At 40.6% G+C, this 25226-nt stretch overlaps 1 protein-coding gene across 1 annotated transcript in view; it reads left to right on the plus strand.

Moving 5' to 3' along the window:
• ITFG1 (integrin alpha FG-GAP repeat containing 1) overlaps positions 1–25226 on the plus strand; it is a 124375-nt gene that overhangs the window by 23706 nt on the left and 75443 nt on the right. The window contains exons 7-8 of the mRNA XM_019731862.3: positions 17469–17530; positions 23622–23703. Of these exons, the coding sequence (XP_019587421.1) occupies positions 17469–17530; positions 23622–23703 (144 nt within the window). The remainder of the gene's footprint in view (positions 1–17468; positions 17531–23621; positions 23704–25226) is intronic.

Raw genomic sequence — 25226 nt, forward strand, 5'->3', positions numbered from 1 at the left:
AGCCAACAAAGGAAACTCTTGATGAAAATGGTGTTTGTTTGCAGAAATCCAAACGTGTATTTTTTGAGGGATTTTCTTTTAAAATTCAAGGGGTTTCTCAGAACTATATACAAAGCTTAGGAACTTGGGCTGTGGGAGTTTTTATCTACATAGATGTAGAAAATAATGGAAACTTTTTCCAAGGATTCTGTCCATTTTTCTAAAAATACAAATTAAAACCGTAAGATAACATGAGGTTATCTTATAAATCCCTTCTAAATGCATTCAGTGTGAACTGATTCAAATTCTGCTGTAAATAATAGTTGATCTTTATCAGCAAAGATGAAAAGACCTGTTTACTAAAAACTGCAGTTGTGTTTCTGATGTCTTCCTTATGTTCTCTGATAAGGATAGGACACCAGGGAGACACAGTAATAGGAAATGGTTTTTGTAAGCATTCTGCAACTTCTCTGATACTTTCTGATACTCCTAAACACATCTGAGGGAAACTTTACAGAGATATTAGTCTGTTGCAGCGATGTTACACTTGCTTATTTTACAACTATTAGTACCAATTATTAGAACCTGGGCTTAATCCTTCCTCACCCTCTCCCCCCAAATTTCTAGGAAAGTCTTGAAGCTGATTATCACTGTATTCTTTTTGACAATAAGAGCCCACATACGTAGAGGACCACGTGACCCCACTGACAGAGACGGCTTAATTAATATTAGACACGAGGCCTTCAACCCCTGAAAGTATTAGAAAAAGGCAACTGACTTCCCAGTTGGCTAAAAATACAATTATCATATAAGATAAAACAGAATCTTGTTTGGGAAACCATGGGCCTAAGTACAGTATGTTAAAACTGTGCTTTATACATGTATGCTCCATGAAATAGAAGGGCAATTTTACCATAGCTGATAACAGATGGAAAGAATGTGAGGTTTCTGATGTTTTTCTGATGGAAACTACTACTGTCTACTAAGGTATGTCTCTTAAAGGGTTTTTTCGTAAAGAACGAAAATGAAATGTAGCTCTATTAAAATTCACTTCGTAGTATTGCTCCGTTTCCCCTTTATCTCATTTTCAGAGTTTATTACCTATTAATAGATGATACCAATTAATTTCCTCACACCTTGGTAGCATTCTTTATGCTCTCTGCAATCTGTCAACACAGCCCTAGCCCTCAAATTTTGATCTGTAAAGAGAGGGAAACTCTTAGCGAGCTAATGAACAGGAGAGAGAGAGATGCTCTCTGTCCTTTCTGCTCTGGAAAGTTTTTCCCTTTGTGGGATTTATCTAGCCTGACCCGGGCATGTGCTTTGGAGAACTGGGCTTCTCTCTCTGATTACCTCGTCTGGTGAGCAAGCTTTCCCTAAGTATAGTGAGAGCAGCACTGAAGGCGTATTCACTCTTCAGTGCCACTCGGGCCCCACTGAGTACACGTAGAAGGACTAAGTGACACTTCGCAGATTATCATTCTGAACAGACCGCCTGCCGGGGGATTAAATTCTTCACCTGTCAGAAAGGACCTGATTTATTTGGGGGCATTATGGCTTTGCTGACCTTGTTTGCTGTCTCATTTATTTGCAGGGAGAGGAACAGAAAAGGCAACCTGAATCAAATTAATATTTTCTTCTTAGAAACAGATTGCCTTGGTTATAGTCAGGCTTTTATAAATTACCATCATTACAGAAAGTAACTGGTAACTGAAGTGAGCCAAACAGACTTAGAGAACAGCTAAAAAAAATGGTACAAATTCGGAAGCTTGATTTCCTTCTTGAAGGGAAGAGTTAAAATGACTGAAGAAGTTTGGTGGCCCAGGATTTGGCGTTCATGAATATTCCCAAACTGGAGCACTACAATTTGCTCTCGAGTTTTCAAGGTTATGTAGATGCTTCTATTAATTCGGGCCTTTTTCCTTTTTCTGCCTCCCGCTTCATGCCATTTCTTTGTTCCTCAGCTCCTCTTCATAGACTCTAGGAATGAAGACAGAGGCAATTCAGGTTATTCAGCCTTTCTCTATTTAGTAGTGGAAGGGTGCGTGCGGCGATGCTGCTACAAGCGGCGTGGCTTGCAGTCTGAATCTCAGGCTCGCCACTCTGTGCCTGGTCAGACATGGCGTCTCTGCTCCCTCCGGGGCCTTACTGTTCTTATGCAGATGAGACGTCAGTGAGGCATTAAAGAGTGAGTGGAGTCATGCTCCTGAACAGCACTAACGAGGCTCCCACCACATGGAAGGTAACGCCTCCTGCCTCCAGGCCGCCCTTCAGTCCCTCGCTCAGGGACGTCCCGTTGTGCCTCTTTTTCCTCTGACTTAGGTGCTGGCGACTGTGGCCTCCCCTCCAGCTTTTATCCAGAGTCTTCGGGCTGGTATCCAACGCTTGCACCGAACAAACTGCTTTTTCCTGAGCGGGCTCTGGTTTTCCTCAGAAGGTGCCATGTCTTTGCTGTGGCTGTTTCCTCTCCCTCAGAGTCCCTCATCCATGGCCCCGCTGACACGTTGAGCTGGACGCCTTGCGCTGTGAGGAGCTGGCGTGCACATTGCAGGGTGTTTAGCAGTGTCCCTGGCCTCTACCCTCTAAACACCAGCAGTGACCAACTGTCCCTGGACATCGCCGCATGTCGCCTGGGCGGCAAATTGCACATAAAAATGCTATCTGCCCTATATTTGTGCAAATATCCTGCTCCTCTGAGGCTTCGGCCACCTAGCTACACCAGCCGTCTTTCATTTTCCAGTACTGACACCTACCAGTTTCCTTCTTTACTGGAGACAGGACAGTCCCAGGCAGTTGGCTAACTCCTGCCATCATTTTAGGTGATTTCGTTGCCCACGGAGATGACCCAGCCCGGCACCATGACCTCAGCCACCTCTGTTCACTCCCTGTGTCTCACAGGTACCAGAACATGTACTGTCCCCCAAATCACTAGTCACGTATCCCACCCCCTCCTATCCTTCCGGGGTGCCTGCTCCCGTGCCTTTTCTGCAACACTTCTGGGCCCTCACTGAGACGTCCAGTCCTCTGCCTGACCTGCTGCTCTCCCTCCGCCCTCCACTGCTCTCCCTACCCATGGGCGTCATCACAAACAGTCTCTTGCAAATACTTCCCTTCTCTCACTCTTTCACAGCCAGACGCTGGCATCCTGGGCAAACCTAGCCGCCTATGTAAGAAGCACAGTGTCATCGCTGACTTAGGAGGCTGGCTGTCCGAGTCCCATGTCACATTCTCACGCCAAGTCCTCCTTCTTGCTCCTGGTTCCTGAGCTTTGCCTCCGTTTTGTCCTAGTTGGAAATGGAAGTCTCCCTTTTCGTCCTGATACATGTCAGGTGGCCTGTGTCACTCACTCCCTTCCTTCCTCCCCTCCTCCTGCTCCCTTTGGAGAATAAAGCAGTACACACATCTCAACAACCACTAACAGCTGCACCTGCTCCATTTGGGCCCTTAGCAATGTGTGTGCTTAGAGAAGCATCACAGGCCCCTTTCCTCCCCGCAACATATATTTCAGAAAATAGAAAGGGACAGATGACTGTGTTCTGCTACTATCAAGTAGACTAAAGTAACGAAATAGTCTTTGGATAACCACGTAGATGGAAACTGGATCACCAGATACCTAAAACATTAGGCAGACTTACCAGGAAACCGATAGGACATTTGGTAGCAGGTTGTTACATGGTTTGATATTTCTTCCCACCTGCTTTCTGAATATAGATGTGTTCTTAATCTGATATCCAGGATTGAATACTGCTGACCATAAACACTAGACGTAAGATGGTATTTTCTGCATAAATGGAAAGAAGTCTTTGAAACGCAGCTCTTATGACATTTTGAAATTGATTATTTCTATAATTAATAGAACTCTAGAATAGAAACTTCATTGTTAAATAGCATTTGGTTTCCTTAGATACCCAGCTCTTACTGACTATATAATGAAAATAGAATTACATGTTTTACTAATGTTATATAGTGTTTTCCATGTATTAATATACCCCAAACAGTGATTGTTGATCACCTAACGATGTCTTCCAATCTTTATCAATGATTGACAGATTGTGCTACATTGTAACTCCTACTAGTTACCTTTTAATGTGTTTAGACTGTAATATAGACTTTTAAATCAACTTGTTTGCCTGGGCACTTCACCTGAATTAGCATGTGTGACCTGCTATGTCTTCTAATCTAAGGGACAGTTTTTGGCATCCCCAAACTGCACACACTATGCGATAAACATAAGTGACTGTGGTAGTTCACCATATTTTCAATATCCAATGTGATGAATGTACAAAAAATAGTTTAAATTGTTTGAATTCTTATCTAGTCATATTCAAGATGAACTAAGTCAATTTCTATCTATTACAGTTGGTTTATTATGAACTTTAAATGGTCTGGACCTTTGAAACTATTGCATTGATGTAGTTAAGAAGAATATAAAATTAACATTCAGCTTAAGTCACTTAAAAATCTTTTGGCCAAGATGTTTACATTTCCCTTGGTAGAAATTATCTATAGTCATAATGGACTCTTCACATTGCATACTGGCATGCAAAACAAAAATGTCTAAAAGGAAATATTCAGTGCACCCTGCCTGCCCTTGCCCTAAAACCAAGAGAGCTAATTTTGCATTAATGTTTTTTTGAAGACTAGATGAAATCATGGAGTAAGAACAAAATTTAATTTTTAATGACTGGAGACGTCATTTTATTCTTTTGACACCAGGAATCTCAAATATCATTCATGGGAGTTGGGGGCTTTGAGGATATCTGAGGATATCTTTAGTACCCATGTTTATAAATGCAAAGTAATTAAAATGTGGGGTAAAATGAGCTCAAAGCATGTGGGATGTCATTTAACAAATTAAAAGATCATTTTTGTTTTTCAATTTGATTTTGAAAGAACCTTCATTACAGGGCTTTTGGCAAGCAGTGGGACATTGGCCCTTCCATTCCAGGAAGACACATGGTGCCTGGGATGCAGCATCCGTTCCGAGTTCTCAGAGACAGTGTAGTGTGTCTTTTTAATTTTTGTGACCTTTACCTAAAGTGAAATTGAATTTTGTCCCTGAAATAAAGTTTAAAGTGGAATTAGCCTACATATGTGAGTCAGGACAGATTAGAAAACAAAGCTCTCAGGAGGGCGGAGCAGGTACTTGTGGACTCCTGAGCCTTGCAAGCTGTCAGCTGACGTGCAGACATGTAGTATTTCCCATCAGTTTCATCATGATGCTCAGTATGCCAAACACACACGTTGTTGTTTTAGTTTGTTTTCCCTTTAAAACAGCACAAAATGTATCTGCAGGATAGAGCAAACTTTAAATATTTCTGTCCTCTTAGCCCGAGTTAATTTTTTACAATCTTTAAAAACATAATGCATATGAAAGAATTAAATGGGTTCTCTTACAAAAACATTTTAGAGTGTGAACGTAAAATCATGAGATCTGAAAGCCTGCTGCTATTGAGGAAATCCTTCCCCGTTACCCACAGAAGCATTTCTAGTAATACTTCTAGAATAAAGGGTAATTCCAGTGTGCATACCAAAGTATATAAAATGTTTCATACCCCCAAGGATGAGTCCTACTCCATTTTCAGAATCAAGAAGTCAATTTACCTAAATTCAGAGCTATATTTTAAATGACACTGACCTATTAATGTGTTATGGTTGCCTATAGTTTTATTAAACCCCAAAACAACCAACCATTGTTTGATGAAGTTGGTTATGATTCCATGCTCTTGTGTTGAATGACTAACTTTACATTTATAACATAAAATTACTTTTTAATGAAAAATTGTAAATTTTATGTATTTTATTTTTTATTTATACACAAAAAATTTACCACCTAACTTTTTTTTTTTTTTTAAGGAAGGCACAGCTCACAGTTGCCCATGAGGGGATCGAACTGACAACCTTGGTGTTATTAGCACCGCGCTCTAAGCAACTGAGCTAATAACCGGTCACCCCCACCTAACCATTCTTAAGTGTTCATTTCAGTGGCATTAAATACATCCATTATGTGGTTCTATCATCATCACCAGCCTTCTTCATAACTCTTATCATTTAAACTCAAATTCTGTACTCATTAAATAATAACTTCCCATTTTCTCCTTCCCCCAGCCCCTGGCAACTACCATTCTACTTTATGTCTCCATGATTTTGACTACTCTTAAGTACCTCACATAAGTAGAAACATAAAGGCTTTTTGTGACTGGCTTATTTTACTTACCTTAATGTCCTCAAGGTTCATCCATGTTGTAGCATGTGTCAGAATGCCCTTCCTTTTTAAGGCTGAATTATATTCCATTGTACAGATAAACCACATCTTGCTTACCCACTCATCCGTCAGTGGACACTTGGGTTGCTTCCACATTTTAGCTATTTGGATAATGCTGCTATGAACACGGGTGTTCAGACGTTTCTTAGGGATCCTGCTTTCAACTGTTTGGGGAATATACCCAGAAGTGGATTGCTGGGTCATATGGGAATTCTATTTTTTATTTCTTGAGGAACTGTCATCATAGTGGCTTTCCCATTTTCCATTCCTACCAACGTTGCGCAAGGGTTTCAATGTTTCCACATACTTGGCAACATTTGTTATTTTTTGTTTTCTTTGTAGTCACCATTCTCATGGATGTAACGTGACATCTCGTAGTTTTGATTTGCATTTCCCTAATGTTTGGTGATACTGGGCTTCTTCTTATGTACTTATGGGCCATCTGCATATCTTCTTTGGAGAAACGTCTATTCAAGTTCTTTCCCCGTTTATTAATCAGGTTATTTTTATTGTTGTAGAATTTTAAGAGTTTTCTGTACATTTGGAATATTACTCCCTTATCAGATACATGATTTGGAAATATTTCCTCTCATTCTTTGGGATGCCTTTGTACTCTGTTTGTACTGTCTTTTGATGAATTTTTTTTTTTTTTCATTTTCATGAAGTCCAGTATATCTGTTGTTTCCTCAGTTGCATGAGTCTTTGATGTCCTTTCTAAGAAATCATTGCCGGATCCAATGTCGTGAAGTTTTTCCCTGTTTTCTTGGAATAGTTTTATATTTTTGGGTCTGAATTAATTTTTGTATATGATGTTAGATAAGAGTCCAACTTCATTCTTTTGCCTGTGGGTATTTAGTTGTCTCAGCACCACTTGTTGAAAAAATTTGTCATTTCCTCATTGAATGGTCTTGGCATTTTTGTCAAAAATCATTTGACTATGGGGCAGCTGGTTGGCTCAGTTGGTTAGAGCGCGGTGCTCTTAACAACAAGGTTACCAGCTCGATCCCCACGTGGGCCACTGTGAGCTGCGCCCTCCGCAACTGGATTGAAACAACTACTTGACTTGGAGCTGATGGGTCCTGGAAAAACACAAAAATAAATAAAAGTTTAAAAAAAAAATCATTTGACCATATATGTGAGGATTTCTTTCTGGGCTCTGACTTCCGTTATCCTGATCTATATGTCTGTATGCTAATATCACACTGTCCTGATTATTGTAGCTTAGTAGTAAATTTTGAAATCAGGAAGTGTGGGTCCTCCAACTTTGTTCTTTTTCAAGATTGGTTTGGCCATTTGGGGTTCCCTTGCATTTCCATATAAATTTAAGGATAGGATTATTCTGCCATGTTAAATATTATTCTATAAGTAAAATATGGAAAATTTACAGAGTGTCAGTAGAACTTTCCTGTCTGGCTTAACAAGCCATTCCACTTATTTTTGGTGCAGTGTTTTAGTTAGGTTTTCAGTTTTAAAAGATGAAGGACTGATTCTCATGTAAGGCCCTTTGACATTAAAAAAGAAAGGTTAAATCTCTTCTCATTGAAGTGAACACTCTTAACATGGTCTCTAAAAGCATTCTACCATCACAAATCACATTCTACTTGTACGTTCTACTTTTCCAAGGCAGAGAAGAGAGTTCAAAAGAAGTTTAATTAAAGGTTTATTCGTCACTGTAAGATTTGCTATTTGCATTACAACTGTCTACTTTCTGTATCATTAAAGATATACTTTTGGAGTTAACATTAAGTTTCTTAAATTAGTTCGTGTAGCTGTTGGAAAGGAAGCTTTAATGCGTTTACTGTACACTTAATTTTCATGTTTAATCACCATTGTACTTTTTTCTGCTTCAACAGAAATATATTTACAATTTCACGTGTGAAGTTTAGGGACTAAACTTCAAATTCCATAATCTTGAGGAAATTATTTACTTCTCAGAATTATCATTTTGTACAGCTAGAACGGATATGAGAGCAATTTCTGTAATTATCAAGTGTGGTTAGTGTGTATATTACATTAATAAGGAAGCTTTACCTAATATTTGTTTTTGAATGAGTTAGAGGCCATGAGGATGTCTCATTTTAATAAGTTGCTTCAACTTGAATTTTCTTAATGATCCGACTGTTTGGTTTTAATTTCTTCCGTATATAAAGAACTTTATATACTTTAAAATGTGTTCTAGTCATGTTAGCATTTCACTGCTGTCAGTATCATAACATCTAGAACTATGTGATTATGTTCAAGCTTCTGATGAGCACAGATGTCACCTCTGAGTGAAGCCCTGCCCAGATTCGCCCAGGCACTGCATCCCTCTGCAGCTCAGTGTCCTTGCACGTGTGCATAATTCTAGCAGACACGTGGCCACTTTGTGTTTGTCTCCACATTGTCTCACCAGGGTCAAAACATTCCTTGAGGGTAGGAACACGCCTCATGTGTGTGTTCTAATGCCTGACTAAGTGCGAAGTACAGAGGGGTGCTTAAAGGATGTTAAATGAGTGGGTAGGTATGATATGATAAGAAAGAAAAATCCTAAAGATCTTTTAGTCTAACCACGTCATTTTATAGGCAAGGAAATGAAGCCCAGAGAGGTTAATACTTTGCTTTACTTTGTCCAAGTTATTGGAATTTATTACACTTTTGAGTATTTTATCACTACACTGCTCTAGATTCAGCAAAAATATTCCCTTCCAGTATGTTCCAGAAATGATGTGTAGAAACCATAGAAATGGATTATCTCGTTAAGGCCACTGTTAATAGTCTGCAGAAAGTTCCTCTCTGGTGCTTAGAAAGGAAACAGACCAGTTAGGAAGAGACGGCAGTACACAAATCAAGTTTCTAGACTGGATGGGGCGTAACTGCCTACTGAGATGTGTGCTTTTGAGTGGCAACGAGCTTCAATCATTTTAAATACCTTATTTTGTATCTTTAACCGCCCCGCCCTTGGATTTATTTACAAGAGGAATTAGCTGCTAAACTCTGCTGATCATATGTATTGTGGTTTGCAGTTTATTCTGACATAGCAGTTAGACTGGTACCTTCTACTCATAAATTTTAAAGCATTCATTCATCACCTCGATTAAATTGTGCCACTTAAGAAATAAATTACTTGCAGGGTGAATTTGATTTTAAATGTCTAGCCACTGTTTTTGTAAGCAAAACTGAGGTTTCTTCTCTAACCCAGACCCCCTGAGTAGAAGCCCATCATCTGGCTAAAATTAAGAATTCTGTTAAAAGTGGAATCACTCGGGAGACAGGAACGTATAAAAGATACGTTTGGCAGGAAAGAATTTTAACATCAGTGTAGACTGACACACAGAGGAATTAAGTGCTCAGAAATCCAAGAGGCCATGTTTCAGCTACCAAACAAACCAATTTGTGGAGAGTAATCCTTGTGTAGGCAGCTGTTTAAAAATTAGCAAGTAAGACATCCTTATAAATTAGGCATAGGTAGACGTGATAAGAAAGGGTCAGGAGTTTGGAATGAAAGGGACTAAGGGAAGTAGGTAACCTTGTTTTGTAAACCAAATGGATACAGACTTACTTGATTGCTTAAGAAAAAACATCAGCCCAAATGCACTTATAAAATTTGTATTATAAAACCTTCATTCAAGTAGATTTACTTTAATGAGAGTTGATGGAAAATCTGAAAATCTTAGTGATGATTAATGCCACGTTCCTGTCCTCCAGGTCCCTCCTTCATTAAGTATTATCATCTCTAATGAATGCTTTAATCTCGGAACGCAGGCCTCCTCCAGAAGATGGAGTGTCTTCCCATATTGGAATTTTGAAGTAATGTCTGTTAACCCGTAGAAACATGACAGGGTTGGAAATACTAAAGCTGCAGACTCCCCCAGGTTCCTTAAGACCCTGACCTCATAGGGGTAGAGGAAATATGACTTCATTTGAGACAGAGAAGCAACATCAGAATTCAAACTATTACTGCTTTTAAAGGTCCTTAACTTGCTATAATCACCTTGATTACATTCCTCTTCAAATTCAGCTTACAAGTTTTAAATTCCCTATGATAAAAATGTAGGAATTAAAGTATATCCATTCCTCATTTGTTAATAATTCTCATCAAATGAAAACTCTGACCCCCTTAAACATTCCATGTCAGGGCAGTTAACAGGCTCCCGTCATTATTTGCTGCCAGCAGCCTCTTGCTTGGCATTTATTGTTTTCCCCTAAGATTTTCGTGTTCATACATGGTCTGAAACAAATAAATCCAACGCTGTTTTTCTTTCTTACAACAAAAGTACTTCTGCTAACGGTTTGACTGGTGAGGAAAGGCAGGGCGGGAGTATGCATGTCTTTACCCGGCGTTTCGGTCTTGTAGTCACGTGAGCCTCTGTTCCAGGGTCTGGCGTCTGAGTCTCTGTGTAACCTGTGTCCAGTCTCTTAAGTTAGAGGTAGTCCAAGCTCTCTGTCAGCATCACGAATCTTCATGTTGGGCCCAGTGTTTCAGGACAGGAAAGACAAAGAAAGGAAAGGGAAGTGTACGTAGGAAGTTATGAACTTAAAAAGTGAGATTTTAAAATGATTCCTAGAAATGCAGACTTCCTCCTGAGAACAGTATCTTGTGAATGGGGACCCCATTCAAACAGGTTCCTTATATCATCTTTCTAAATTAGTACATCTGTACAGAATATTATTTGGCAGTATTATTTGATATAGAAAATGTAGGAAGGTAAGGTTGGTTTTTGCAAACAAATGTAACCAAAGCAATAATCTATCAGAGGTTTCAAACTGAGTTTGCAGACATGTTTTTAATTTTTGTCCCCATACTGCTTAAAATGTTTGAATTCGATTCCAATGTTTTTAAAATACTGGATTTTCCTATTTAAAAAATCATGTTTTCACAACAACAATTGGCCGGAGCTAATTGGTCACCATCCTCTTTGGTCCGTGAATGGCTCTTTTCGGTTCATTTCAGCCCCCTCATTCCTGCTGCCTCTCATTGTGAAACCCTTAGCCCCTTAGTACGTGTGCCCTGAGCCTCTTTACTATTTGATCATTTTGGTTATTTAAGTGAGAGCCTCATGCCTTCCAGTGTTTTGAGTCGGTGACCTCTGAGCTACAGAATGCAGTTGAACTTCTGCTGCCCAGGGGGAGACTTGGCATTCGCAGGTTTCTTGTAATGATTTCAACAGTCATGTGACCCTCAGTGTACTTTTTTATGAACAGTGGAAGCAGGTGAAAGATATTTTGATTCCATCCTCTTATGCTGCCCTTTCACTAATATAACCAGGCCTAAGAAAAACTGGACGGTACTACAGAACAGACACCACCGTGAGCTTGACATAGCCTCTGACTCAAGCAGAGCAGCATACAGATTATGATGCTGCTTTGAACCATCCTTTGTGGAAATGGCTGAAGCTTCCAGAAGCTACTACAAGTATTACATTAACTGTATTTTCCCAGAATGAGCCATAGTATTACTCCTTGGGAAATACAATGACTATCATCATCCCAAGAGACTTGGTTTATGCAGGAGCTCTAAATGACATGTGAATACGTTTTTAGAATTTCCATTGGAATATTTTTCTTAAAACGTTGAGACTTCACACTGAAAGAATACAGTGCAATCATTAAACTTTGTTTTCATTTTGCCTAACATGGTTTAGTTCACATAGTCAAACTTCCAATTTAAATTTCTAAAACTCCTTAAGGCTTCTTTTTGATGCCAACTTGAGCCAGAGGGCTCTTCGTGTGAAGGGAAGGCTGTGCTTTACTTGGCAAGGAGAAAAGTGCAGCAGCGTAATCCTTCCAAGCTATGAATGGAGATAATTGAAGCCTAAACTATTTAATGTATTTGTACACACTTGCTTGCCTATGTGTCTATATTTTCTGGGTGAGAAACTGCATGTGCACTAAATATTTTCACTATTCTTGATAGAAGAATATAATGAAAACGGATGTCATTGAGTTGGGGTTTATAGTCTGAGTTTTTCACTAACTCACGATGTGATTTTTTGTTAAGGATTATTCCTTCAAGTGAATACCAATGATGTCAGCTATCGTGTTGTTTCTATTAATATTTTTAAAATTAGTTTTCAAGGCCAGAAAGGCAAACCCATAGCCAGAACAGGTGTCTACTATAAAATGAATTGCTGCCAGTTCTTTGATGGAGGGGCCCAGTGTAGTCTCCTTGCCCCCAGCTTTATTCTGGCCCACGCTGCACCCCATTCCCTGCCCCCACGCCCTGATCAAGCCCCTGCAGAGTATAGTGTCAGGCACACTCACTCACCTGGCCCCCACCAGTGCATGTTACCTGGTCCCGCACTTCTTTCGGGCTGTAGCCCCTTCTCCCTGACATGCCCGTCACATTCCTGGCCAGGTGATCTTCTAACTTGTCTCACCTTTAGCCTGGTGGCCAGGAGAGAAGGTGAGGCGGGCTGTGGGAAGTGGGAAGCTTGTTGCCTAATGGGGGCAGAAACTTCTCCATCCTCTCAAATAGGAGCTCACACCAGCCTTTAACCGTGAAAAGGGGGCCGTTTCTGCAGGTTCTGAAGGTCCAAGCGAATGGGGGATGGGTTGAGATTTTGAGGTTCATCACTCAGATGCTCCTACTCCAAGATACTCTAAGATGCTCAACCTTAGCACAGCAGACCTGCTTAGGCTGAGAATTGAACCTTGTTGGGGGCTCTGCTCTTACTCACCGTTATGTCCTAGTCCGGCTCCCCAGCTTTCCTTGCCCTCCTGCTGGAGGAGATTAAGACCTTTTGTATGCTGCCCAACAGGCCCTCTGGCTTTCTCCCGCAGCTTTGAACTTCTCATCAGTCATGCTCAGCCTTGGCCCCGCCCCTGTACTTCCTCAGCTGAACTTGGCAATAGCCATCTGATGTCACTGTCTGTCTAGTTAATGTTTGCCCCATATTTCTCAAAAAGCCTGAAAGGTCGCACGCACTAGTGTGTTCCCTTCCACCAGAACACCACCCCACGACAGCACCAGGAAGCGCTAACGCGGCTGCCTGTGCACTGCTTACCCCCAGGGAAAGGTCCTTGTCGCCAGCCCCATGGTACGTGACCCAACTCCAAAATCTTTTTGGTGTCAACTGGTGTAGATGGGCGCTGTTCCCTGGGAAGCAGACTGAGATGGAGATCAGTGTTCCAGAAGCTTAATTTGGGGGAGTGCTCTTATAGCGAACACCACTGGAAGGGGGGGAAGAAAGCAGAGCCGGGCTCCGATTCACTGTCAGTCAGAACCTCACCTGACGCTGGGACCTCCGAAAGTGGGATGGCCCTGCAGGTGTTCTGAGTTGTGACGAGGGGGCTAGCCTTTATTCCTCTGAACCGTCCAGTGGTGAACGCAGGCTGGCTCTGAGCCGACCAGAATGCGGTGAAAGCAGGCTGGCACAAAAAGGGGCACCGCCTTTGGCAAGACACCTCTGTTCAGCCAGTGCTGTTCCGAAACGGGCTGACAACTTGGGGCCGGCAGCAGTATTTCCAGCAGCTGTGGGAATAAGCCCTTCATTCCTAAGACACGACCTGGGTGGCATGTCACAGCATCCATTCCAGTTTCATTGTATTGTTTGAATTACTGTTAACCACGTGGGAGGGTGAGAACTTCATTGCTTTGTCGACTACAATTTTTCCCCGTTATTCTATTCTCATATCATTCAGTCTTGAGGCATGATTCTTCATATTGAATTGTTACTAATTAATTATCTCTATTTTTATTTCTCCACATAATGAATCATTTATTCTTTTCTATAACCTCTGCATAATTGAATAGTGAAGTGAAATTTTTAAAATCTATTTTACAAGGTACTTCCAATCCTTTATCTCACTTTACTGTTTTTCAAAGTCTTAATAAATAGCTAGTGCAACTATGAAAATACAGCCAGCAAACAGTGTGTGTTACAGTTCTTAAATTTTCTGAACATGAATGAAACAACAGGAAGCTCATAACTTATCTTTTATGCACATATTTTGAGATTACTACAACCTCAGTAGAAGAAAACATCTGCCTTGTTTTTCCGGCATTCTGACAGGTTGCTGGTGGCTATCCACCACCCGCCTCTGACTAGTCCTGTTTGGCCATTTATGGTGACACAGTAGCTCTTCCAATTCAGGGAAGCCACCTGGCTTCAAGGTCATGAGCCTTTGACCCCTTCTTGCAAAGATGCTTCTTCATTTATTCACAAACGGATTAAGAATTTTGACAGTGTAATGTTTTCAGTTAGAACAGATTCACTTGTGTTATATTATGTAAGAGCCTAATTGCCCCATTTCTGGATTTTGCTTCTTTCAAATAGCTCAGCGCTTGTATTGACATGGCTCTCAGTGATTCTTAGAAATTTCTGTGGCTGTGAATCCCTGATCGCTTTCTTATGCTGATTATCCATTTTTCAGATAACATAAAAATGCAACAGCTTTTAAACATTCTTAGTACACTAGTTGCTGTGTAAAGTAAAAAGAAATATTTGTTTTTAATGAAATGCTTTAACATAAGACCCTTCTTTTCCCAAGATTTCCCATTTGAAGATGCAATGACTATTTTTAGACAGCCCCAGCAAATTTGCAAGAACCACTTTATGTGTGTGTGCGGGGGGGAGGGGGGGGGTGTCATGATGTCACTTCGTTATTCAGCAATCATTTGAACACATACTATTTCCAAGCACATAGGAACCATGGAGCTATAAAAATCAATTAGGCTTGACTCCTCCCCTCGAGAAGCTCAGGAAAGACAGATAAGAAACCATACTGTCATGGTACATTGTAGTAACCATGACAATGGCCACATGATAGTGGACTATCAGTGGAGGGAAAGCTATGCCTAGGGAAGGATGGAGACATTTGAGCTAATTGTGAGAAATCGGTTCACCAGGTGGCTGTGAGGTGAAAGGGGACTGCTGAGAGAAGTTTCTGGGGAGGGAGAAGCAGGAAATGAGCCTGGCAACGGTACGCAGGCCGTCACGCGACAGGTGAGGTTACCTTGCCTCCCGGAAGACGTGGAATGAGATCAGATGTACTACACTGTCGGTTTTTCAATCATGCTGATGGCCTTGTGGGGGTGCATGGGAGAAGGAGAGGTCGGCTGTGGTGGTTCACCACACAAATCTAGTAACATTAGGAGCTTTTCCGGGATGAGGATGGAAGTAAACACTTCAGTAGGAATGTGCATTTGAGTAAAGAAATTATCTTCGTAAAAGACTACGTTTCTGGGGCCGTCCCGGTGGCTCAGGCGGTTAGAGCTCCGTGCTCCTAACTCCGAAGGCTGCCGGTTCGATTCCCACATGGGCCTGTGGGCTCTCAACCACAAGGTTGCCAGTTCAATTCCTCGAGTCCCGCAAGGGATGGTGGGCTCTGCCCCCTGCAACTAAGATTGAACATGGCACCTTGAGCTGAGCTGCCTCCCGGATGGCTCAGTTGTTGGTTGGAGCATGGGCTCTCAACCACAAGGTTGCCAGTTCAATTCCTCGAGTCCCGCAAGGGATGGTGGGCAGCGCCCCCTGCAACTAAAATTGAACACGGCACCTTGAGCTGAGCTGCCGCTGAGCTCCCGGATGGCTCAGTTGGTTGGAGTGCGTCCTCTCAACCACAAGGTTGCCGGTTCGACTCCCGCAAGGGATGGTGGGCTGTGCCCCCTGCAACTAGCAACGGCAACTGGACCTGGAGCTGAGCTGCGCCCTCCACAACTAAGACTGAAAGGACAACAACTTGAAGCTGAACAGAACCCTCCACAACTAAGATTGAAAGGACAACAATAAAAAAAATAAAAAAATAAAAAAGACTACGTTTCTGTACCCACAGGCAAAGCATCCCTAGGTGTGGTGAAAATTAATGCAAAGCTATTTGATACATTGACATGAAGACTGGGTCCACATAGTCGGTGTCAGGAGCTTTCAGTTGAACTCATAAGAAAAGTGAACAAATAACGTAGCTTCCTGGAGATTCTAGGAAAATCTTCATTATAATTACTACATAAATTCACATCATTAAATTCATATGAAATCTTTACAGTAGACATTAAAATATGAATGATAGTTTTCTAAGCATTTGGGGGGGCAATCTCTTCTTTAAAATAGTCGTGGTCTTCGCATTACTCTGAATAATTTTCATTTTTTAAAGCACAAAAGAATAATGTTTTAATATTCCTGTGAGTCAGCTCATCATTTTGAAATTTTCTGTACTCACTAAGCAAAATAGCCACTCGGCAAACATAATAAATGCTCGTACTAGAATAGATATGCAGTTCACCTGGCCTTGTATTAAGGGGATGTTTGATTTAACCGTTAACCTATTGTGGTTTTTTTAATTTCATTAAACTTATTGTACTTTTCAATAAAACAGACTTCCTTTAGTTAGAATATATGGAGATAATTCTCCTACTCAAAATTTGAACTATAACTTATTGTTCATTTAACGTGAGTGCTAAAGATTTTGGATGCTGTAATATTGTGATTTAAAATAATGCTTGAACCTGACTATGATAAATAGATATGTGCTGCTTTCAGGGAGAGAAAGAAAAATGTGATTATGATCAGAATGTCTTTTTTTAAAAAAATATAGTCCATTTTATGTTAAAAAACAAAGTTCAACTGGTAGATTTAAAGATCTAATTGGCTTTTTTAAGTGATTCGTGAATCGGGCAGCATCTCATCCCGCAACTGGCAGGATGATCTAAGGGGTTGCGCAAAATGGAAGGTTTTTACAGGAAAAGGACAAGGGAACTACCCTGTTTCCCCGAAAATAAGACCTAGCCGGACCATCAGCTCTAATGCGTCTTTTGGAGCAAAAGTTAATATAAGACCGGGTCTTAAATTATATAAGATCCAGTCTTACAGTAAAATAAGACTGGGTCTTATATTAATTTTTGCTCCAAAAGACGCATTAGAGCTGATGGTCCAGCTAGGTCTTATTTTCGGGAAAACAGGATATCAGCAAGAGAAAAAAGGGTTCTTTTGGGGCCTGAACATCTTTGGGGGGAACACAGGGGGAGGGTTCTTAGTATCCAGACTACCTCTTCTTTCTGTGGGGGTGGAGAGGCCCTGTGTGACAGATTACTGGTGACTGAATACTTTGGAAGGATTACTGCATTTTCCGTAATTGCAGTGATGCAGGGTCATCTGCTTTTCTTTGATAGGATCAAGCTCGTTAAACTATAATTTAAAACATGTTTATGTACAACTGTAGTAATAATATTTTTATGTGTTGCATTGCTTCCTGTTTGTAAATGTACCCATCAGTAACACAACTTACAATTCTGTTATTTTCCTTCTAGATTTATTACTCACGACATTGTCACCCTCTGGTACCTCCCAGTTTGAGATATGGGAAAATTTGGTAAGAAATCTTTTCTTGGAAACATTTTTAAATGATGGCTTTCAGTAAAAGCACACGATTTTTGAAAATAAAATGAAAGTAATCACTTGGTCAGTTGGTTTCAACAATAGATAGAACAAGTTTAAGAGTCTTTGGTTGCATTGCTGCATTCAAACTGCTGAATATTGCTGAAGGAAATGATTCATTCCACATCAATGCCTCGGCAGGTTTTTAGGCATGACTGCCAATTAAACCAATCAGTCTGCCCTCATGTGCATCTTAACAGGGCCCCTGCTGGGCTGTCAGCTGTTGTGAAAGGGGACAGTCATTTAATTTGTCAGCATGATGGTTCGTTAAAGAAAACCCTCTTTAAGAGACCGGTTTTTTCCTCCTTGCCTTCAGGCTTATAGAAAAAAATAAGAACAACAGACACTAAAGTTGACGAGGATTAAAAAGTCTTTCCCAGTACACAGAGTGCCAAAAACTAATGTACACACATTTTAAGAAAGGAAAAACTGTATTAAAATTGTAATGCTCAATACATACTGATAACAAAAGGTAAATACAAGTCGTGTGTACATTTTTTTGACACCCCTGGTATATAGTTTTTAACTGCAAATAGAAGGTTCCAAAATTGATGGCATGATTTTATTTAATTTTTAGCTTGGTGTAGATTATATGAAAGATTAATTAGTGAAGAATAAATCACCCCACATCTGAAAGTTGTATTTCAGGCTACATAATAGAGGACAGGATTTGAGGACTGGTCAAACTGGCGACTGAGTGACATTCACCAAATAGTGGTCAGGTCTCGAGCCTCACCTTCCTCACAGGGAATCTGGGTGTAAGTGTCTTCACAGGAGGTTTGTGAAGATTAAATGAAACAATGTGTGTGAAGTGCCTGGCACACAGTAGACGCTCACCAAATTTTAGTTTGAGATCTCTTGATTTCCATCTGTTTCCTCTTGATTGCCTTTTATTTAATCAAAATACTGATGAAAAATAAGCAGATGCAAAAAATTGTAAAGCACACGCTTGGGGGAGAAGATGCATTCCCGGCCATCTCTTGTAGCATAGCCAGTGATGTTGGTCATGATTCAAATTTCTTCATGGAAGGACACACGGTGGGGGGAGGAGCTTAGTTTAGACAAGGTCAGGGTTTCTAAAGACTACTGATTACTTCTGAACAAGGCAGCTTGATCCTTTTTGTAAAATGGGGCATGGAAAAGGAAGAAAGACTTCTAAACCAGAAAGATTTATCTTTGTTTAAAGTACTACTTTTATAAAAAATATAATTATATATGTTTTTCTGATGATAGAAGTATGGTTGTTTTATGATTATAGTAAATTAAATCTCCAAATGCTGAGGGGACGTTTCTTTTCAGGTGGCCTTGAAAATAATACCTCGAGTGAATCTTGAGGTATTAGAAAATGAGAAAATCAGTCATTTTGATTGATTAACTTGATCTGCCTGGAGGACGGGGAGTCTCATTACAAATAAATGTAACATGTATATAAAATTATGAAATACGTATATGATGTATATCAGAATGAATATATCTGAAATTTTTATACATTAAAAATGTCATTTATATACAAAGCAGCTCAAATTGTTATTATTAAATGCAGAGTCAAAGTATCAACTTTTTGTTTTTTGTGGATTCTGACCCATTTTGGAAAAAAATCTTGAATCAATTAACGCAGCGAAAGAGTTAAGGTAATAAAATGAAGCAACACCACAGGAGAAAAATCTTTATTAAGCGACTAGATTTAGAGTGGGAACTTTTTTCCTTCATTATTGTTTTCTATAAAGAAAATTAATGCGTGGGCTATTGGACAGTAGATACTAAGGGGTATTCTTGCTATGAAGCAGTTCGGTCAGTAAGGTCCCCATTAGTACAAATTAAGACGAGTGTAGACTCAAAACTTATTAGGTTGGTGCAAAAGTAATTGCAGTTTTTGCAATTATTTTTAACCTTTTAAACCGCAGTTACTTTTGCACCAACCTAATAGTTCAGATAAAGTGTAGGTTTTGTAAAATGGAGGATCATTTTCAATTAGAGATTGGACAGTTTTCAGTAACATAGTAATTGGCCAAAACACCTCAAAACCTATAAAACCATATTAACTAGTAGAAGAGTAAGAGCTGCAGCAAATCTTTTTAACGTATCGCTTGCACACACAGCCAATGGCAGGTGCTCTGGGAGACCGAGGCTGGAGCAGAGCTTGTTGACCAGGAGGGGGGCGGAGATGTGAGTGAGGGTGGCCCTGGCCGGCAGGGTGAGAGGCTCACACCTCATGGAAAGGCGTTCAAAGACGGAGCCGTTGCTGTCATTTGGTCTGCCCAGGATCCTCAGGGGCGGCGGCAAAACGGAGGTTTAGTTGAAATAGGTAGCGCGGAGGGTTTCAGTGGGTGGGAGAGGAAAGGGAAGAGGCCGGCCAGGAAGCGCACAGGACTCTCAGCACCTATTCAGGGAGCGGCGAGCGGGTGGTCTGGCACCAGAACATGGACAGGCGCTGAAAGGCAATAGTAGAAGAATTGGTTTGGACAAGATCGGCAAAGGCCTTGACTTCTAAACTAAGTAATTTGATCTTTTAAAAATTTATTTAAAAAAAAAAAGTATTGCAAAGCTTTTAAAGATGTTAGGACTTTAAAAGCTTTCCTTATTGCAGTTAATCTGGTTACTGCTTATCAGATAGGTTTGCATGGAACATCTAGAGGGTGGGAGATAACTTAGGTAGAATTTACTAAAACCTGGGAAAGCAGAGCATGATGAAAGGAGTAAAACACTGGGAATGAACAAGAAGGGACAGACATGAGAAGACAGGCTGACCATCAATGCAGAGGTGACTTGTGTTTTATGCTGGAGACCAGAAACAGAAAAGACAAGAGGAAGTATTTAATTTGGGGCAGGAAAATGAAGGTATTTTAGATAAGAGACATCCAGGAAGTGGCTAGAAAGGTAGGACTAGAGCTCAAGGAGGAGAGTAGGTAAGTGTCACGAAGGGAAAGAGGTAAGAGAAGAAAGGCAAAGCCCGACCCGGGAACTACACCCCCCCTTTATGTCAGCGATGTTCCATCTTGGCACTGCTGCTGTTTTGGTCCAGATAACCTAACCCTGCGCGGTGGAGATCAGCCTATACATTGCAGGTTGTTTAGCAGTAACCCTGGCTTCTACTCACTTAGTTGCTAGTAGCCGTCCTCCAGTTGGGACAATCAGATGTCACCAGACATCACCCAATGTCTCCTGGAGAACAGAGTCACCCCCAGTGGAGAACCATTGCTTTACGTGAATAAAGATGTGGGCACACAACCATCATTGTATATTGCTTTCTGATCATTTTTAACATAAATGTGGCAGTTTTAACATTAAATGTGAAATCATGCAGGCCAAACCATAGGCAGTCGCCCATGAGAAGATACTTGTTACAGCACAGCACTTGTGGTGGGAATTCAAGCAGAATAGAGCGCCTCCTCTGTCAGTGGCGGTGGGCGAGCTGCGTCAGGGGCCGTGGTCGTGGCCGCAGCAATAGCGTCTGAGTCCTCGAGGTCCTACGACTAACAGTGCGTGCTAACTCAGGCCATACTGTGCGCATACACTGTAACAAGCCCTTGCCACACATGACCTCCCAAGCCTCCCAAATCTGGTAAAAGTACATTTTAGAGATAAATAGCTGCAAGCTCAGATGAGAACTAACTCACTCAGACCTCAAGGCTAAGCAGAGTGGAGCTGGCAGCTCAGCTAGGAAATCTGTCTCTCAGGCTTGTGCCCTGAAGTCAGTGTGCAGTCATGCAGAAACAAGAGGGCAAAGAAAAGGTAACAGGCATTGCCACAGCAGCACCCCAGTGACGTGGCCCGTTTGGGGTTGCAGGCGTACAGTGCAGGCCGGTAAGAACAGCATGGTGCGTAGAGCGTGGGACAGAGTGGGTGGTGTCACATCGCAGCCCCTGGAAAAGGCACACTTCAGAACACTTTCTAATCTAGCAATCCAGTGACTCTGCGAGTAGATAGTACATTCCCGTGTCACAGCCCAAGAACCAGACCCCAAGCGGCACCTGGCTGTTCCTGGATGCACCTGAGCAGCGAAGGCAGGACTGGGACCCAGGCCATCCTACGCGGTGTCCACTGCCCTTTCCACCAGGCTCTTCTGCTCTCTCAGCATAAAAGAGTATTGGGCACGTTTGTCTTTCCTACATTATGTAGGTATATAGCAGCTTCATTTTCGAAAATGTGTCACTCTCCGTCACTTTAGATGTGTTATCTAATAAGAGTGACAACATTGATGATGAAGTGTACGAATCATTGTTTTAATCAAATACCACATGTGTAGACGACACTAATCTGAATGGAAATTAAGTTAAATAGGTTTGTACGGCCAAATGGAGTGAAGAACCAGTGATGACAATGATGGAAGTTAAATTCGGTAAAATAAAGAACTGTCCTTTCCCCCAGTTACGTCCTAGCTAATGTGTTCTGCATGCCCTCCCCGTGGCAGGAATGTGCTCTTTCTCCAGCAATGAGAAGGGAGGATCGCTGTTCTGCTGAGGTTCTCGGTGAATGTGGCACCTTAGACACGGAGGCCGTCACCGGGGAAGTCCTCACTGTCTCTTGATGGATGCATCATGAGGTTATATCTGGAAACATTTCCAGATGTACTTATTAAATTTAACATTGTCAATGGGCAGTTCATCACTTGAGTCAGTCTAATGGGTTGATACCCAGCTTTATGTTATATGAGGCTGATGTATTTTAAGAGAGATTTTCCGTTCATTCTAGCATCATTATGTCCCCTCTGTACCCAGTGCTCTGAGCTTCCTAAAATGCAAAAGCATCTGACACTCCAGTCAGAAATTTGGCAACTAGGATACATCTTTAATGTAATTTCAGGTACTCAGCAAGACTGGAGGGGAACCCTAGGGTTTAAGACATTTACGTAGATAAGATTGCTATAGAAAAATCATTCACACAGTACATCAGCTACTTTACAGATGGTAGGGGAGACGTGTTTCTGTATGGGATAACGGATTGTTAAAAAGGTTGGAAAACTTCCTGTCGTAAGACATCTTACTCACTCGTGGGCCTTAGGCATTGGGTCTTCCTGCTTTCAAGGAAGTAATGCCTTTCTCTGTCAATGTCAGAGAAGAGTGCGTCAGAAACTCACTTGCAGATCTGTAGTAGACAAATCTTTAGAAGAACAAAGGAAGAAAAATATTTTAAAATATATAAGTATCCTATACAAAGTATGTGGGAATCAGAGTCAGTATATCAAATAGTCAATAGAGATGTCAACAATGAGAAGAGAACTCTATATAAGACTGAGAACTCAAAATCTCAATCAGTGATGTGGTTTATTTTCTTGTGCAGTAATCAAATTACATAAAGAAGGGTAGTAATTTAAAGAAATGCGTATTATTTTTGCAAGTCAAATGTGTGCTGCTTCCTTTTGGAAAAAGTACCTGAGATGAAGGATCTCTCCTGGGTTCTCCTTTTCATTTTTGTTTAGCTTAGCCGCCTCTGGTTAGTACATGGCAGCTGTTGTAATCTTTTCCTCCCCTTCTCATCAACTTGAGTTGATAATGAAATGGCCCTTTAAGAATCAATATAACTCTCATCTCATTTGAGGATCTTTTCTTAATAGTCCCCTACAGATTCTTCTGTTGAAATCTGTAAAACGTGGCATCTTTGCTACTTGCTTGTACCACTTGTAGGTTACCTTCAGAAATTCTATTTTCCTGATTTATATCTCATCTCCCAACTGGACTGTGAGCTCTTTGAAGGTAGGAACTACTTTTTATAGTTCCATATGTTTCCAAAACTCTCTATGGTACTTAAAGTAGAAGACATTCAGTATGTCTGAAATTCATGATGATGATTTACTAAAGGATGTCATCCCAGAATTGACAGCAAGGAAAGCAGTCCAGGTGTACCTTCTTTATCAACTCACAGCAGTTTCTTTTGTTTTATGATAAAAGTGGAATGGGAAATTGGAGTAATTTTTGTGCAATACAACAAAAGCCTTAAATTATTCCCCTGCTTTAGTTAAAGTGCTTTATTTTACACATGATGAATGAATTATGATGGTCTAATCCAAAAATTTCTGCCTTTAACAGGATGGCAATTTCTCTGTCAATACTGTATTTGAAAAACCTCAAAATATGATGGTGGTTGGACAGTCGGCATTTGCAGACTTTGGTAAGTTTATTTTCATCTTTCAAATTCTCCCCCTCTCTCTGACTTAGTCATTAATTTCCCACATCAGAAAACAACTTTAGTATCTTCAGATCTATTACAGATTTAAAAGATGCCTGTTCTAGTGTCATCCATGGCATGTGGTCGATTCCTCGATGCGATAAGGAGCAATTCATGACCTGGATGCTTAGATCATAGTTTGAACCCAAGAGGTTCCTGTTTGCAAGGAAGTCTTGTATATCCAGGTTAGGAAACCAAAATAATTGGACTTGACCTGACCTCTTTGAACGTGAATACTAAAAACCGTTTTTATTTACATCTTAATGCCGAAGAAGAATAACGTCTATTATGAATTCGCCACAAGAGGACATATGAGTCTCTGTTCTCCATAGATTCTGTGCAGTAAACCAAGTTCCCATTGGTTAGGAACTTCCAAAACATCTGTGGCTCTTTCACCCTTTGTCAGGGTCATAATTGAAAGGGTTTTGGTATTAGGTGGGAAAGTGGTCTCCAGGGCCACCCCCAAAGAGGTGAAGCTCACTCCCTTCCTGCTTTTCCTTTATTCCGCCTACAAACACCTCAGCCTGCTCCTCAAAAATGCAGGTGACACGTCACCACATCCAGAGGCCTCAGTTTCTCATTTATGAAATGAGAATGACAATTATTTCCACCTCACAGGATACTGTGAATGACACAGTGTAAGGAGAACACAGTGTCGGGCACGTAGAAGCACAAGACGTTGCTGGATAGTTTGAATCTTTTCGTTGGGCTTACCTGGGTTTGTTTTCACTGCTGCTCTGTGCTCAGTTAACTAAATCAGCTCGTCGTCCAGTGTCATAGAGACGTATCCCAACTCAGCTAAAGAGGAGGTTCGCTAGTGTTATTTGATGGAAATTTCAACACGAACCTCCATGCTGTACTGTGTGTTAGTTTTTCTGCACTAAACATTACTTAGATTTTGAGCAGGTTTCTGGTGCCTGATTTATAGTCTTTAATGGAACTAGTCAAGTGATAGAATACATGAAATTATTTTTTTAATTTGCTGATTGACCTGATTAGCTGGATTAATGACAAGTCCCTTTGCAAGTCTCTCTCCAGGTCAGAAAGTATATATGCATGATATAATTCTCCGGGGGCTCACAGACCCCTTTAATCCTTGGCTAAGAACCTCAAAATTAAAGTTACTCGTTTTATGATTGTGTGTTTTGTATGATAATGTGCCTTGCTTTTAACAAAATTTTTAGTAGCTTTACTTTGAAGTCTTAAAAATCTATGTTTACAGTAACTGTAAAACAGATATTTACATGTTGGGCTTTTTTAAATGTGCAGAATATAGGATATAGTCAATTAAGAAACATAACTATATTTGTCCCGTTTTTAATAACTTTAGGTAGTAGATCAGTAAACTTTTTTAATATATCAATAAACTTTAAATAAATATCTCACAACATCTGTTTAAAAGTCCATGTATTCTTAGTTGGGTATTATTAAAAAAAAAAAAAAAAGAAGACTGCTAATGAGTCCAA

This window comes from Rhinolophus sinicus, chromosome 8 (assembly GCF_057876585.1).
Source record: "Rhinolophus sinicus isolate RSI-liver-muscle chromosome 8, RSI-T2T, whole genome shotgun sequence".
Lineage (NCBI taxonomy): Eukaryota > Metazoa > Chordata > Mammalia > Chiroptera > Rhinolophidae > Rhinolophus > Rhinolophus sinicus.